General features: G+C 39.9%; 1 protein-coding gene across 2 annotated transcripts in view; it reads left to right on the top strand.

Moving 5' to 3' along the window:
• The first annotated feature begins 2,179 nt into the window (after positions 1-2,179).
• The window catches only part of myo1ea (myosin IEa), a 51,256-nt gene continuing 37,421 nt past the window's right edge, over positions 2,180-16,014 (top strand). The window contains exon 1 of one of the 2 annotated variants that reach the window (XM_084933512.1): positions 2,180-2,575. In XM_084933512.1, coding sequence (XP_084789638.1) covers positions 2,573-2,575 — 3 coding nt within the window. In that variant the 5' untranslated portion in view covers positions 2,180-2,572. The remainder of the gene's footprint in view (positions 2,576-16,014) is intronic. The other variant, XM_084933522.1, reaches the window with a different exon arrangement.

Here is a 16,014-nt window from a genome sequence, read left to right as displayed (position 1 = left end):
CCAACAACAACTACTACTACTACTTTTACTACTACTACAAACAGTAATTAATTGTAAGCTCCTGAGAATAAAAAGGTTTTGAGTTTGTTCTGTTTCTGTAATAATTGCTGCCATCTCCCTAAGTGACCACACGGTGGTGATAAAACACCAAGACTGACTCAAATCATAATGTGACTCATCTTTTAATGCATCACAAGAATCAGAGATGGTAGAAAACTTTTTTTCTTTTTCGTTTTGTAATCATTTATCTCTTATTTATTTATTTATTTTGTTCCATTTAAATAAACACACACAAACACACACACACAGTATATGTCTATGCATACAGAGGCACCCTGCTACACTGGTTACACCCAGAGGCTTGCCTGACCGCCCAACATTATTCCAAGGCAAGCCTCAGTCTGACTGGAGACTGGTTGTGAGAACTGGATACCAGTACCACCCAAAAATCTTAACAGGGATTTTCTAAAAGGCCTTTGAGCTGCATTTTTATTTGTCTGCTGATAAAACAGAACTAAATTTGGGAGCAACCAAATTTAAAAAAAAAAAAGGGTAAACAGGCAGAAGTGGAAATGAGTGTCTAAAAATAAGTTAATGTTACTGTTTATGTCATTTAGACTGATTACTAAGTATTTTTTTTTATGTTTTGTATTTACTAGATTGAACGCAGACTGAAACTTGTATTTCCCAGGACACACTGCCCCATTAAAATGTCAAAATGGAATCCTTTATTTAGTGAAAACCAGCAAGCTTAAAACTCTTGTCATTTTGGACTTTTGATCCATCTCTTCCCCTTCATGCTTTTTGAAAAGGATTTATATGCTGTCATAAATGCAAATCAATAGATTAGAGGTCCTTTCTGCATCATGCTGTTAGACTGTGACACCATGTCTTTGTAACTATGTTTTAAATTACTGGCTTACACACTGACTCTATACCTAATTTGGTAGTGGATCTTAAAAGCTGCTGAATAAAGCTGACAGTATTTTTCTTCATCAGCATGTTAAGCAATTACTCATGATTAGGTTTAATAATTAATATTACTGTCCCGTTAAAATAACTAAGATTCAAAGATGTTCTTATCACCTGGTTTATACTATCATTTGTATTTGGTAATTTGAGTCAAACACTGATAAGATTTTTAATAAATGAAAACTTCATATGTTGAAATCCGTAAGTTGTGCTCTTTACATAATGTTAAAGTGTTTGTATCTCTTAGTTTACAGTCTCATGCATCCAAACATTATGAAGATGGTGTAACCGACATCCCCAAATTTGTGTGTGAAGTTCAAACTATTATTTCACATGCAATACACAGAGAAAGAGTGTTTTAATGTTGCTCTTTAACTTATACCAGCTTCTGCATGTTTCATGGTGTTACATTACAAATCTCTGTACATAACATGATGTTTAGACACTTGTCAGGTTATTCAGTGTAGTTAAGTATTTCAGTTTTGAGGTCATTTATAGATTTGCTCTGCAGCAATACTTTGGTCATGTAGGTAATCCAGATCTATTGTAATGGGTTAAAACACACACACACACACACACACACACACACACACACACACACACACACACACACACACACACTCACACACAACCCCGTTCAGCTATCTTAGTGAGGACCTTCATTGACATAATGGTTTCCCCAGCCCCTTACCCTAACCCTAACCACAACCTAATTATAACCCTGACCCTAAAACCACATTTTGAGCCTCAAAAAGGCCTTCAAACCTGTGAGGACACAGACAAAGGTCCTGTTGGTTCTCACAAGTATAGTAGAATGCAGATTTCGGTCCTCACAAAGATAGCTAGACAGGAACACACACACACACACACACACACACAAGACCCTGTTGCATCTATGCAGGATATAAAATGTTTAGAATAAGGTCTCTACTAGCTGCAGACTTGTAGAAATGATCGTGAAATAGTGTATTATAACATTCAGTGAGTACTGTAATCTGAAAGCACGACCTTTAGCCTGTATGAGTTTTCCTTTGCCACTTTTCCTAAGAGCTAAGACCCCACTGACATTATAAGCTACGCCCCTGCGCTGGATCATAGTGCCATCTGCCTTGCTGTTGGCTCTCTCTTTGAAGACAGCTCATGTTTATTAGTCGTCCTCTTATGTTTGAGTCTGTTGTTAGGGAACGACAAACTTGCGCATGCCCAGTTGCCCTCCCTCCAGGAGCTAATGAATATTTAACAACACTCGCGCTTTGATTGGACCGAGTTTCCCGTGTTGTGTTTAGAGTCGGGCTGTTTGGGCACTGCTCCTCCGTAAATTGACCATCCGGCTCGTTGTCTGAGGACTGCTGTGCTTCTGTCAGTGGAGGACTCACATCTGACTGTACAATAATGGACGGAGGGCACCGCTAAGGAGCCGCATCCATGCTGTCTGGAGTTTACCGGGAATAACTTGTGCATATTTTGGATTTGGTCGCTTGGCTTTAGGTTAAACAAGTCAGACCTTGTTTTAAACAGCGTGAACTTCCCCGAGGTTCGCTCAGATACTGGATCGCAGGGAACACGACATCGAAGACTGCGACTGTTGTGAGGACAGAGGATGGTAAGCGGTGTTTACACTGGCTGAGATAGTAGGGCACTATTTGTTTAATATAGTCATCATAATCCAAATATTTGCCACGGAGCAGCGGTTCCTTCTTCTAGTCTGCTTATAAAAGTTGTCTCGGGTGTTAAACGTGTTTATTTTAAATATTAATTGAACGTTTTCTTAAGTAATATTAACGAAATTCGAACTGATAACTCACATGTCCATAAATATAGCTCACAGATTGCTTCACTGGAGGCTTTTAACAGAAAAATCTTTTAAACCACAATCGCTGCTTTATTAATCTTTGATCCCTGACGAGTGTAACATATCCTACGATAAGAAGCGGCAACCTTGGCTGTTTCAGGCAGACTTATAGTTTTTACTGCTTGTGGTGAAAGTAGTCAGAAAGCACTGATAAATTAGGTTCAGTCTCTTTTGTTAGAAAACCGGTTAGCCTTGGAGGACAATGTGTCAGGTGGAGTGGAGTGTGTACTGTGTGTACCTTACTTTGTATCGGTGCATCATAGAGAGACAGGTTTTTCCTGGTTTCTAAATGCCATGCCGGCAGAAAACACACCTAAAGAGAAGTTATGGGAGATATTGTATGTTTTGCATTTTGGAAACATTTCCTCAAGCCTGTCCTCTTAATAAAACAGCTGATACAGACTTTTAGCACATTTCCACTTAACGATCTGAAGGGGGGGTGCAATATTTTTTTGTGGCTTGTATATAGAAATATCCTGAAAGGCAACTGAAAAACGTACCCACCATTCAACTTAGGAACCTCTTCCACGTGTCTGTACAGTACCTCAGACTGTAAACATGCTTTGTCCATTTAAAACAGGTAGACCTTCGATTCCTAGGTGATGCATTAAAACCTGTCGGTTTGGTTGAGATAATATCCAGTCAGCACAACATATGCAGCATTTAACTCAGCTTTTGTAGACATTGTTGACACTCACACACTCTTGCTAAAGCTTTTTACAAGAGGTTAAGAAGAGTATCAGTTCGTGCAGAGAAAATAGTCTGTCACTGTATCTGTCTAGATTAGCAGACACCAGCATCGCTCAGTGGTTCCTTCTCTGCCAGATGCTGAATAGCAAGTCGGCATGAGAGCAGCTGGTTTGCATTAGTCTCTCCAGCAGGGAGGTGCATACTTCATCTCAGAGCTGGTGCTCCATTTTCAAACCCATCACTGCTTTAGAGACTTGCTCTGGAATTCAAGCCCTGTCCCTGAAAACAGGATGAACACCCATTCTGTGGACCTGGGGAACTCGTTAGTCTTGTCGCTGCAGTGCAGTGTGCACACACACTCCTCAATCGGTTCCACACGTCTTTGTTACGAAGCCAAGTTTTCCCCACTTTGCTGTTTGGCCTGATGGACCCCATGAGTGCTGACTCATTCTACTGTTGCACTTGCTGTAAATCAGTGAGGACACGAGAAGCTTATAAATTGCTTATAAATGTGTCAAACACATTGTAAACACAAGTTGTCAACTACCAAAAAGTTTTTGAGCTTTCTTCTATTTTGCCCAAGTGTCAAATCTGGTTTTACTTCACTCTGCAACTGCAGATTCTCTTTTTTGATAAGAAATTAAGCATTTCCATTACTGCTACTGTTTATTATTATAAATGATTACAATCAGATGGACTTTTTTTTATCCCTTTCTTTGGATTTGTTGGTCATGAACACATTCTGTGATGATATGATATTTTATTACATCTTCTCATTTGGACAAAATATCTTTACTAAAGCTAAAGTTGGAGTCAAATGAAGATGATTTCCCAAACATGAAATTGCTGGACTTCCTGCACAGAATGTGGCTGGATCATTGGGACCTTGGCTGTTATAATAATCTTTATTTCTTTATTGCAGTATGGATGCTATAAAAAATGTTTAGGACACACAACAAAGGCAGGATGAGACTTTTGGTTTTGATTTAGGAAAAAAAAGAGGGCCTTCAGACGTCCACACAACACGAGTGGAGGCTGAGAATTATTTCCACAGAAAAGGTTTGATGAGTGACCTGTCACAAAAGAAGCATATTTTAATAGTCGTGACTTCATAGTAAGTGATATAGTGATGGGACATTGGGTATTTTTGTAACTATGAAGCATGATTCAGTGGAAGTGGTTAGGTGGGGACAGCTAAGCAGTGTTTTTTTTTCTCTCTGTGTTTATTTATTGTGTTCCCTTCACCCGAAATTCCCCAGTAACTGCACAATTTGGCTCTGGCCTTGTTTTTAAAACACTTAAATCTCTGCCTGCTCTGCTGTAGTTCGGCTTCAGTCCTCAGCCACAGTGCTTTCAGTGATGCAGAGAGGATTCAGCTGCTTCAGCTGATCGCCAAAGGTCATGCCCCAGAGCGAGCGTTCAGTGGCACAGTTTCTCTGAGATTAATAGTAACTCTTTTTAGTGTGACTTGTAATTAAACAGCTGAAATATTTTTATTGAGTCATCACATATTATCATTGCATTTTTATTAGCTCATGTCAGTGGAGCTTGTCGGTCAGTGTCATTGGGCTGGCCAATCACTTTATACCAGACTGAAATATCAGGAATAATTTGATGACTTTTTAAAAATCTCTCAATTACTTTTAGGTCAAATGTGTCTGATGGATCATACATTTTATAAACAATGATATTCAGCTCTAACTAAAGACTTTTTTATTTAGCAGATGTTAGCATATTAACAAACTTAACTAACTTAACTAACAAATTGCACCTGCATCGATCAGCATTTTGACAATGTTAGGCCTAAGGATTTAGCTCGCTGCAGCGCTGTGTGCAATAAGCCTCACAGGGCATTTGTCATGAATTCTGAACTTGTAAGCTTAGCTGTTTATTTCAGTTTGAGTTTCAAATGGAAGCAATGGCTTTCTCATGTATCAGTTGTCTTTGGTGTCCAATGGAAAAGCTGTAGTTTATCTGGCTTAGATCCTTCTTTCCAGCTCAGTAACACAACCAGCCTCTCTTCCATTTTGCGGGTAATCTGTTCATAGAGTAAAGGATAAATTAACTTCCTTATAAATGCTCTTACTGTGTCAGCATTATCCTGTAGGCATGCTTCGTGCTAGATGTTTGTTTATTCTCCTTGTTCTTTTACCCTGAACGAAGCAGTGTCCTATTATACCTGCCTATTTGCATGTATGGCTTACCTCATCGCAAACCAGGAACAAGGTCAGCCTCATGCAAGTGCTCTTAGCCTCCCATCATCCCATGCCAGCCAGCACTCAGCCACCGAATCGCCTTTAACTCCACCCTTCATTTGTCTTGATGCTGCTGTAGGAAATTTGGCTTGTTTGTTACTGTTCAGCCCGATTTGCTCACAGTGAAACTGTGCTGGCACAGAAAATGAAAATATATGATGTGTTTTTGTGTTTTTCAAGAAGCTTGATACTCCCTCTGACACATTAGTTATTGTTAGTGAGTTTGCTTTTGTTGCTGCTGGCTAATAGTTAAGCTAATAACAACAAGGAATACGGACGTGAGTCAAAACCAGACACAACCTGAAATTTCTGCATTTATTAATCGATTGATTTGGAAAAAAAAGTGAAAGAAACCCACACAGTTAATTAAAAGGGGACCTTGTAACCTTCCTTTGGTTTCCTATCAGTCCAAAGAAATGCTTGATCGGTAGGTGTGGGTATGTCTTAGCCCTGCAATCGACTGGCGACCCCACCTCTCGTCCGCTGTCATAATCTTTCATTCATATTTGAACAGCTAATAGGAAAAGTGCACTGGATAAGAAGGAGCCAGTTCTCTATTTGTGGATTAAGATATATGGGAAAAAATCACACAGCTGTAGACAGTGATCAAGGAGGAACAAGAACTTAGTACAAGCTTTTAATACAAGGCTTGTCAGCTTTTCTATAAAAGACATAAACAAACTGACTGGAAACAAAGTCAGAATTAGCTGGTTTGAATTAGCTGTCTTTTCTGGCACATATCCTGTGGCAGGCCTGAGTCACTGTGGAATCATCCACTGACTTAAGTGTCCAAACACTATAGTATTGAACTTGATGATCATTTATAAACACTAGTTCAGTCAGGGCTGTTATAATCGAAAGAAGCATTTCCGGGTGCAGTCATTTACATTTGTTGGAGTTGCTCTGGTCAGAGATGCTCCCGTCCATTAATCACACGAGGAAAAGCAGAAGAACCCCCACCCTGTGCAAAAACAAACAAACAAAAACAAAACATCAATGAGAACAGAAATGGAAGTTGGATACAGCAGGAAACAGTGGGACTGGATTGAAGGTGGGTTGCAAAGTAGCTTGCAAAGCTTTGCCTCAAATTGAAATGGCACAAGAGGAAAAAGTTATTTACTCGGTCCCTCTGGCCCTGCTGCACATCCTTTTCTGTTGTCGTACCATAAACCAATCAGCTGTCATTTCTCATGAGTCGTGCATCAATCTAACCCCCCAAACACAACCCAGTCATGGCAGTTTTTAGTGTTTTATTTTGAAAAGGCAATTTACTAGGGTCCAGACTTCCTTATACCTTGTTTCAGTCAGCAGCAAAATTTAGTCAAACGTAGCAGGTATTACGAACCACTGCAGTCCAGCGTTCTGTTAATCATAAACTGGGAAGCAGCGCAGTAACTTTCTGAACTAAACAAGCCTGAGTTAAACCTATGAGTCATTAGTTGTCTTCTCCATGAGTTCACTTTTATGGAGTCAGCATCATTAAAATCACATTGATAATTTACATGCATGACACTTACGAAACTGTAGGAGACAAATCGTGTTTATTTCAGCATGAAAGCACAGGGATGATTGATTGATTTATTTTAAATCGTATTTTTTCCTAATGCAGAGTTGCTTCAAACAGTCCAGCTACTCATTTTATTGCAACACTGTATCAAGTACAGTTTTGGGCTGCAGTAAATTAATTAAGGTAATGCTGTGTTTGGTTGGTTTAGTTTTTTTTTGTTTTTTTTTTTACAACTTAAGTTTTCCAGCAGCTGAAGTCTATTTCAAGTTCAGATTTTTAATAGACACAAAAAAGCAGAAGCAGTACCTCTAAAATCCAACTGCTCTGATTCATCTGGAACTGATCTCAGTGACCTTGGCTTTACTAATTTCCTTCTTTCCTGGCAGTCGTTTGATAATGTCAGTTGCAACTGTAGCTTCTTAAAGGATTTTTCTGTTCACGGTGCACTATGAAACGCTGGATTCGTTATTATTATTATTATTATTATTATTATTATGTAATCAAAAACAAAGCCATTTTTGGCAAATTACCGTAACAAACAACTTTAAGGTTTCTTCCCTCAATGCCAGACTGACTCTTACCTTCTAAGAAGAGGAGACAGCTTTGAATAATTAGTTGGAGCAGAAGGTAACGCGGAAAGCTGGGATGGGTTTTAACATGTATTTTTGTGTGCTCAGTTTAGCTTGACTGTAGTTTGGATTTCACTGATTTGAGGCCCTATTGTGGCACCGGCATGGCTATGAATTGGTTTCCACTGCAGATAGTTTGTTTATGTTTAACTGAAACTGCTTTAAAAAGGAAAACGCAGCACTTAGTGACATGCCTCTTCAGCAGACTTCCACCCTGAACCACATTGTCTTTGATGTTGTGTTTTTATTAGCAACCTTATTGCTATTGTCATCCATTTAGGAGACTAATGTTTAAAGTATGCATTCACTCTTGATCATTATACCCTCTTTATATGGGAGGGGCAGCATTCAGCCCAGCCCTGCAGGCATAGCATATTAACGTCATCGCAGCCAGTCGGTGCTCATGTTTCCAAATCCTCACAGAAGAATAGATTCCTTTTATTATTCCTTTGTAGAAGCTCAGATCCATAACAACAGTGTGAGAAGTCTAAGCATGGAAACTCAGGGCAGGCTTCTTGTTTGCATTATTTATGATGGTGTCCCAGTTACATCCAAGTGACCGCTGTCATCCTTGAAGTTGTGAAGTGGAAAGATGTCAAGAGAACCCACAGTCTCTGCTCAACAATCTTCTACAGACAAAAATATGGAGCTGCTAATATGTGGAGCAGCTGGTTTCAGCAGGTGTAGAGTGGAAACTGGTGTTTTCCTTTCCTCCTTTCCAGGTGAGGAACATTCAAATCCAGTCTGTGATCCACGACTGTCAGATGGAAAAGCATGTCATTCCCAGTACAATACACCTATTTTCACAAGAAGCTGTTCCTACACACTCTGCACGACTCTATTTTTAGTATCCTAATATTTATATTTAGTATTTGCAGTAACAATTTTTAGTTGTGCTATTTTTAGTACATTTCTGATTTACATTTTACTGGAAATACCTGGCTTGACAAAGACATTAAAGTGATTTAAAGATCGCTGTCTGCTGCTGGTGTTAAATATGTGAGTCTGGAGGCTATATATTTCTCAGTATGATCAGAAGTCATATTTCCTCTCGGTCTGTATGCAGGTGTTGTGACAGATTGCCTCCTTTCGTCATCCTTTTTTGTGTCGAGCCAAATGTGACTGCATGTTGTTGCAGTGCTACAATATGCGGTTTTGCAGTGATGCAAGATTGAATTTTACCTTCATAGTTATAAAAATATATTTTTAGGAGGTTAAACTGGTCAGCGAGCATTTCGCTACTGGGATCTAGCACGTCCCCTTTTGTTTGTTTGTTGTTTTTAAGTAATAATGGTCATGAAAAATGTGAAGGAAGGTGTTTTTGTTGATCCTGATATCTGTGAAGTGATGCTCGACAGTGAGCTTGAAAGTAAACTGAAGCCTGTCTGAATCAGCAGCACGGGAAGCATTCGTGCAGGTTGTCCTTGGCAGTCACGGAGCAAAGACTATTGCTGAGCTTGTGGATAACATGCTGAAAGCATATCAGCTAATGCGTGCCAGAATGTCACTGAAGATGCATTTTTTACATTCCCGTCTTGACTTTCTTCCATCTTGTCTGGGCGGTGTTAGCGATGATCATGGAGAATGATTTCATCGAGATATACAAGTGATGGAAAACTGTTATCAGGGAAAATTTCCATACATGATGGGCAACTACTGCTGGTCCAAGCAAAGAGACACGGATGTGTGGTACAAGCCGGCAAGAGCTCAAACATTTTTGACCACTGTCTTCTGGTTAGTTTTCAGAATAAATGTATGAAAATATTTTGGTGGGAAAAAGCTTTTTTTTTTTTTTTTTTTAAAGTGTGTAAACATCAGTGATGTGTATCTCAAAAACCTGACGTGCAACTTAAATCTGATCTATTATCTGAAAACTGTGTTTAAAAAAAAAAAAAAAGAGGCTTGTCTGTGTTTCCCAGTGCAAACAAAAAACTAATTTGTAGACCAGTTTTATCTTTAACTGCTTTAGTTTAGAGGAAGACCTCCTCTGTGTGTTAAACTGTGAATGAACTCTTTAATCAGACTCCAGCTTTTAACTGTAGTTTTCAGCATTGCTTCTGTGTGTTTGCATGTGTGTGTACAGAGCTTACTTAGCCCTGAATGAGCATCCCCTCACTGAGAAGCTCAGGCTGGGTCACTGCTCCTCTGACTCCACTCTCTTTGCTTCTTCTGCTGAGCTCCTCCTCCATCTCTCATCATTGTTTATCTTTTTCCTCCACCATGGAAATGCCAGCTATCTTAGTCAGCGGTTTCATCTGCATCTGGCCCAATTACATGCAGTGACTAATCTCACACAAAGTACAAGCGTAAGCAGCAGAGACCAGGTGGGAATTCAGCTTAGAGAGTGGTAACCCCTTAAGCACTGTTTGAAATGTTTTGGATCACAACAAGCGTTCAAGAGGGGGGAAAAAGAAAATCGGTCAAAATCAACCCACTAACATAAATGTGTGTTGGAGCGATTCCCTGACTTGCTTTGGCGTTACTGAGGAGACGGTGATTGTAGCAGCTTAGCTGAAGTAGTACTAGAGGAAAAGAGTGACTAAATATCCTGTGTTTACTTTTTGGTCAGGGCAAGCAATATTCTTTACAGCTCACCTGCAGAGAGATCAGACTTCCTTGAGATCGTTAACAGCAAACAGTGACATGCCTTTTGCTGCAATGGCTACCATATGGCTCTGTTTGGAAGAGCGAAACCAGGGTGATAAAGATGAGAATGAGGACCTGTTTTCCAGACAGCTTTAGTAACTTTATGTAATTTCAGTAAGCAATGAAAAAAAAAACTAACTTATTTAGGGAAGCTGAAGGCTGGAGGTTAAAGCTCATGTTCACGCTGTGCTGAAATGAAGTACTGGCAGGGGCCAATCTTTTAAATCTGTTTGGATTTGTCTAGCATTATTTTCAATTTGTGTGTTTACGTTGTGTAATTATTTAGGTCTTTGTTCTTGGTTTTATGTCATTTGTCTGATTTACACAACTGACCAGTCCTGATAGTCCTGAAGTAACCATCAGATAGAGTTTATCTTATCACACCCCCAAATCTAAACTGGGGAGTAATGACTAAACATCTCCCAGGCACCAGCAGGTGGAGGCTGGGGTTGTGGAGGGGGCTGAAACCGCAGGCAGCGATTCATCGACACGTCAGAGGGAAAGATGGGAAATTTTGCTGCTTAAATAGAAAAATAAACAAATTAGGAGGTTGTGTTTGCTGTGCGACGTGAGGAGAGTGGGTCGTGTTACGTGTGTGTGATGCAGTGCGGCTCGAGTTGCCCGGCTGATCTAACTCACAGGCTCCATTTAGTTTTTATGTCATCGACCCAAATATGTGATGTCGTAAGTTAAGTGCTGCGTGTGTGTAATTTCTTAAAATAGACTTCATGAAATCAGCGCTAGGAACAATATATTTAAACAAAGCTCTGACTTGGGATGGCAGCACAACTAATCTAATATCTGAGGGCTTATCAGATGTAGGGTCTCGCTTTAAACGGTCTGATCCAGGCCAAAAGTCTTAAGTCATATCAACTAAAATGCTTTCTTGCAGTCTCCTTTAGTACGTGACCAGTATTAGCTTGTCTTGTACTGCTGTTCTTAGGATGAATTTAATTACAGCAGCTTTAGCTAAAATATCCTTCAGTTTTTCATGATGCGAAACAGGATGTTGTCCTGTATCGAGACCTTTTCTCTGTACTCGTACTGCTAGCGATCAGCTTCACAGAGCATTCCTCAGCCATGTGCTTCCATGAAAGTTGTGTGATTTCTCCAGACTTTTGCTGCACAGTGTTCAATGGCTTTAGCTGCTTCTTATTTTAGAAGCGAGGAATTCATTCTGATGGCTTTTATCCAGATCTGTCTCAGAGGGCAGAGGAGAAACCTAGCCCTAACACACGGTGGACTCACTGTTTCAGACTCTGATGTGGAAGAAGGGGAAAAATGGCATAGAAGGGAGAAAGTGCCGCTTATGATACTGAATCAAACCCAGCCATTTCCTGTATCCCGACTCAGAGCTGCTCACACACTTTCCATATATGGTGATGGTATTTGCATGGAGGGAAAGCCTGGGCTTATGGATCAGGAGCGGTGTTGAAATTCCTTTGTAGTAACTTCTGGGAAAAGGTCTGGTTCCGTTTTCAGATTTGACGAGAGAAAAGGAATCCACTGTCTTCTCTGCCCATTAATATTTTTTAGGGGAAGTTGTCACAATATTATATATTATATATATTTGCATTTATATAGATCTTGCCATGTGTGAGCTCCTTCTGTGTATAGCTGTGCTCAGAGGGAAGTCTCCGGTTGCATGGTGATGATGTCGTTGTGGCCACTATAGACTCCACATTATGCCAGATGTCCCCTGTGTGTGTGTGTATGTCTTACTCCATCACCACAGACTACGGTAACAGTAGTAAGATTTCCTGTAAACTGAGCCAAAGCGATTTCATACCATAAAACCTGTAAAACCTGAGAAAGTATGCTCAATATTATTTACCATAAAAGGTAATTGATTAGACATTAATGGTGCTGTGGCCTCATATTAAATTAAATTAGTTGAGTAATTAGTGCTTTGAGATGGACAACTTTGTTGTGGAACAAATAAAAGGTCATGTATCCACAATTCATGTAATTAGGTCCTGAGTCACAGTTATTTACTGTTACACTGTTCTCTTATTTATTGTGCTCTTCACCTTAAACCTTATTAACAGGATGGCAGCAGAGTGGCTCAGTGGTTAACACCTTTGCCTATTAGCAAGACAGTCCTGGATTCAAACCCAGTCAACTGTGTGGAGTTCGCATGTTCTCCAAGAGCTCCCAGGTTTTCTCTGGGAGCTCCAGTCTGAAATACAGTAAATGCTAAACAGCCTCCTCATTTAAGGTGCTGCACTTAGCAACCTGCAAAAGGTTTTTTGTTTGTTTGTTTACAGTCTGGTTCATGTGCAGGGACTCAATTTAATAAAACTAGCGGCTGCATGCAACACTACACTAACTGTAGAGAAACATCTGCTACATAACTTTTAAGTGTCTGGATTTAAACGAGTGGAAAAGTGTCAATTAAAAGTATAAAATAAGTGTTTTTGGATCAAAGTCACGCTCCAGCCAATCATCGCTGTTACAGTCGGCACAGTCAGCTGCTCCGGAGCTGCTCAGCAGCAGAAGAGTGTGATTCTTTCAGGCGTCTCCCTGATGTCTGTACGTGTGCAGCTACTCCCTCAGTCGCTGCTGCGAGTATGAATATTTACTTAGTATGCTTCCCTCATTAGACAAGACCCAAGAATATGTGACTCTTGCCTCCTACGTTTCCAGCTTATTACCTCTCCCTTCTTGAGTCGGCAGACTTTCATTCCACACATAGCAGAGAGAAATAAAAGATATCATGTTCACTTATTTTCTTTTTGCAGTTGAGCCAGCGCTGTCTCTTAACATTGGCATTCCTGATGGACAAAAGGTGCTAACCTAAATAAGAATGTCAGAGTGTGCGATGGTAATTTCCTGAAATAAAAAGATCATCCGAGTTCATCCGTCAACAATAACGAATAACACTTTATGTCTTTACTGAGGTCTATTAAGGACAAAGGAACCTCGAGATGAACACAATGCATTCAGAAGGATCAGCCTCACTGTTATGTGCTGTAATTTTACTGTACACAGTAATACTGCTGTTCTCCTATTTATATTGCAATTCTACACCCTTCCTCTGACATTTTTTGTGTGTGTAAACAACACCTTTTAAAAGGTTGCTCATCCAGAAAATGGAAGATTTTTCCCTTTAGGTGGTTTTGCCAGATATACATTTTAAATATTTCTTTTTGTACAGTTTTGTAATTTACAGATAGAGAAGCAAATTCACTTCACCAAAACAGGTGTTTTTGCCGCTGAGAGTGACATCATCCTGACACTGCTGACAATGAAAGAAGTCGGCATCTCTCTCAGCCACACCTAAAAGTTGTGAGGCCCGTTAATCCGTATGATGTCGAGAAGTAATCAAACAGCAATTTGCTGCTTCCCACCTAATGGAAAATACCCGCTGAATTAAGCTGAAAAGCCGTAAACATTCCTCACCATCTCCCACGCTATGACTGAGTCTGTAAAGTGGTTTTAATCTCGCTGCTGTAAAGAGTAAAGAGACTGTGGAGGATATTAAATGCTTCTGGCTCTCCTCTTCCTTGGACATGGTAATTTAGAGTTAATAAGTGAAAGCACAATGACTTTCCACGGTTAATTTTGTACTGTAGTGTTACGTTGTGGCTTTTTCCCTTTCTTTTCCTTTTCCTGCTGTAAAAGCAACTTTAGCGCTTGACTTTTATTCACATCTTGCGTGTACTAGAGTCTCTATGCGCAGGAAAGATTATAGCATTCGGTGGAAATCCAGGCTTACAGTTTTGACGTGTTGTGTAACACTGGAATAAGCAGGACTCCGCGACCTCTAAGATTCAAAGCATAAACCCAAGAAACCAGAATGAAGTTGAGGTTTAAAGTTCAGCCCTGATGCTGGTACAGCAGTTGAGAAAATAATTGGCGGCCTTGCTAAACTTCATCTTTGTCCTTGGAAACCACAGTTGAGCAACAGTTATTGTATTCATAGTTTTGTTGTTGTTGCTTCACTTATTTTTAACAATATGCCACAATAAGACTGCCTTTAATCGAACCTCACTTATCCACGGAAAATATAAGGGCATATTATGTACTCAAGACAACAAATCAACCATACACTTCTGACACAGAAAGTATCATCACCGAAAGAATAAAAGAACTGGGATTAATATGTGTGTCCTTTAGTAAGTGTCTGTTAGCGTGCACTATCTGAAGACTCTCTGAAACCACAGGCTGAAACCACTCGTTTTGAATTCTGTATTTTGAGGACTAAGCGTCAGCATTTTGGCTGCTAACGGCTAGAATGGAGTTCACCGTTATCAACAAACGTGATAAGGATTACTTAGACTGTGCAAATATCTGCAAAATAGTACAAAGATAAAAGACTAACTGCTGAATTTGACTCACCAGAACTGAAGTACAAACTTCTTGAAGGGACTGTATATTATAGCAAAGCATTTGTCAGATAATACACTACAAGAGGAAATCTCAGAAGCCACAAACACGGTCCAGGGGTTTACTTCAGTGTTTCCAATTACAGCTCGGCCACACTAGAATAAAAATATGACGCAACTTCTTTGCAGCCAGGAAAAATCAGTGGCTTCCCTCTTAATTACATGAAATTATTGTGCATTCTCTGATGGACTATGAGTAGCTAGGGTCCTGAAATTGTCCTGAAAACATCCTGAAAGCGATGAAAGTCCTCCAGAATGGCATACCTTCTAAGCCTTTATTTAGTTTTATCTATATAGCTCCAAATATCACAACAACAGCTGTCTCAATGTGCGTTATATTGTAAAGTAAAAATACTACAATAATATAGAGAAAAAAGAGAAAACCCAAACAATCAGGCAGTTTGAGCAAAGCTCTTTGACAAGAGGGAAAATAAAAAACTGCCTTTTAACAGGAAGAAACCTCCAGCAGAACCAGGATTGGGGGGGCTGCAGTGAGGGGACAAAGACAAAACGAAGTCATGCAGTCTGGTTTTGTTTGCACCATTCCCCACCAGTTGTGTAGTTGATTACTTTCTAATCTTCTCTCATCTCCAGCATCTTTATTTTCCATGACTTTTTGTGTGCTAGATGTCTAACAGGAAGATGAAATCGACTGGCGACAAGTAGCCTAAATAATATCTCGCTCCAATGAGTCGAAATTGTGTTCGATTTCTTCCATCGCATGTAGACTCAGTAAAGCCTGGACTTCACTGCTGCTTCCTTTCTTTAAGACTAACTTTAAGAGCTGATGTTCACACAGCTGCTTTTTATTTTAGTGATGAGCACCAAAGCTGCATTTGACCAATCAGTGTGTCATGCTATGCATCTACACCACACCACACACAGCTCTAGGAGAAAGTTTCTATTCTACAAGCTAAAAAAGATGATCGGCGTGGTTCTGCCGCCACATTCTAAAATGACCAAAAAAGCTCCCGTGGTCCAAAAGCCCCTAATGATTTCTTTCTCTTGGCAGTATTGTTTAAAGCCTTGCTCTTCTGCTTCCTCTCCCCACATTTCCTCCCTAAAGAGAAAGGAA

This window comes from Perissodus microlepis, chromosome 1, assembly GCF_051167445.1.
Source record: "Perissodus microlepis isolate ML-2025 ecotype Zambia chromosome 1, ASM5116744v1, whole genome shotgun sequence".
In the NCBI taxonomy this organism is placed as follows: Eukaryota; Metazoa; Chordata; class Actinopteri; order Cichliformes; family Cichlidae; genus Perissodus; species Perissodus microlepis.
This window is presented reverse-complemented; position numbering and strand designations above follow the sequence as displayed.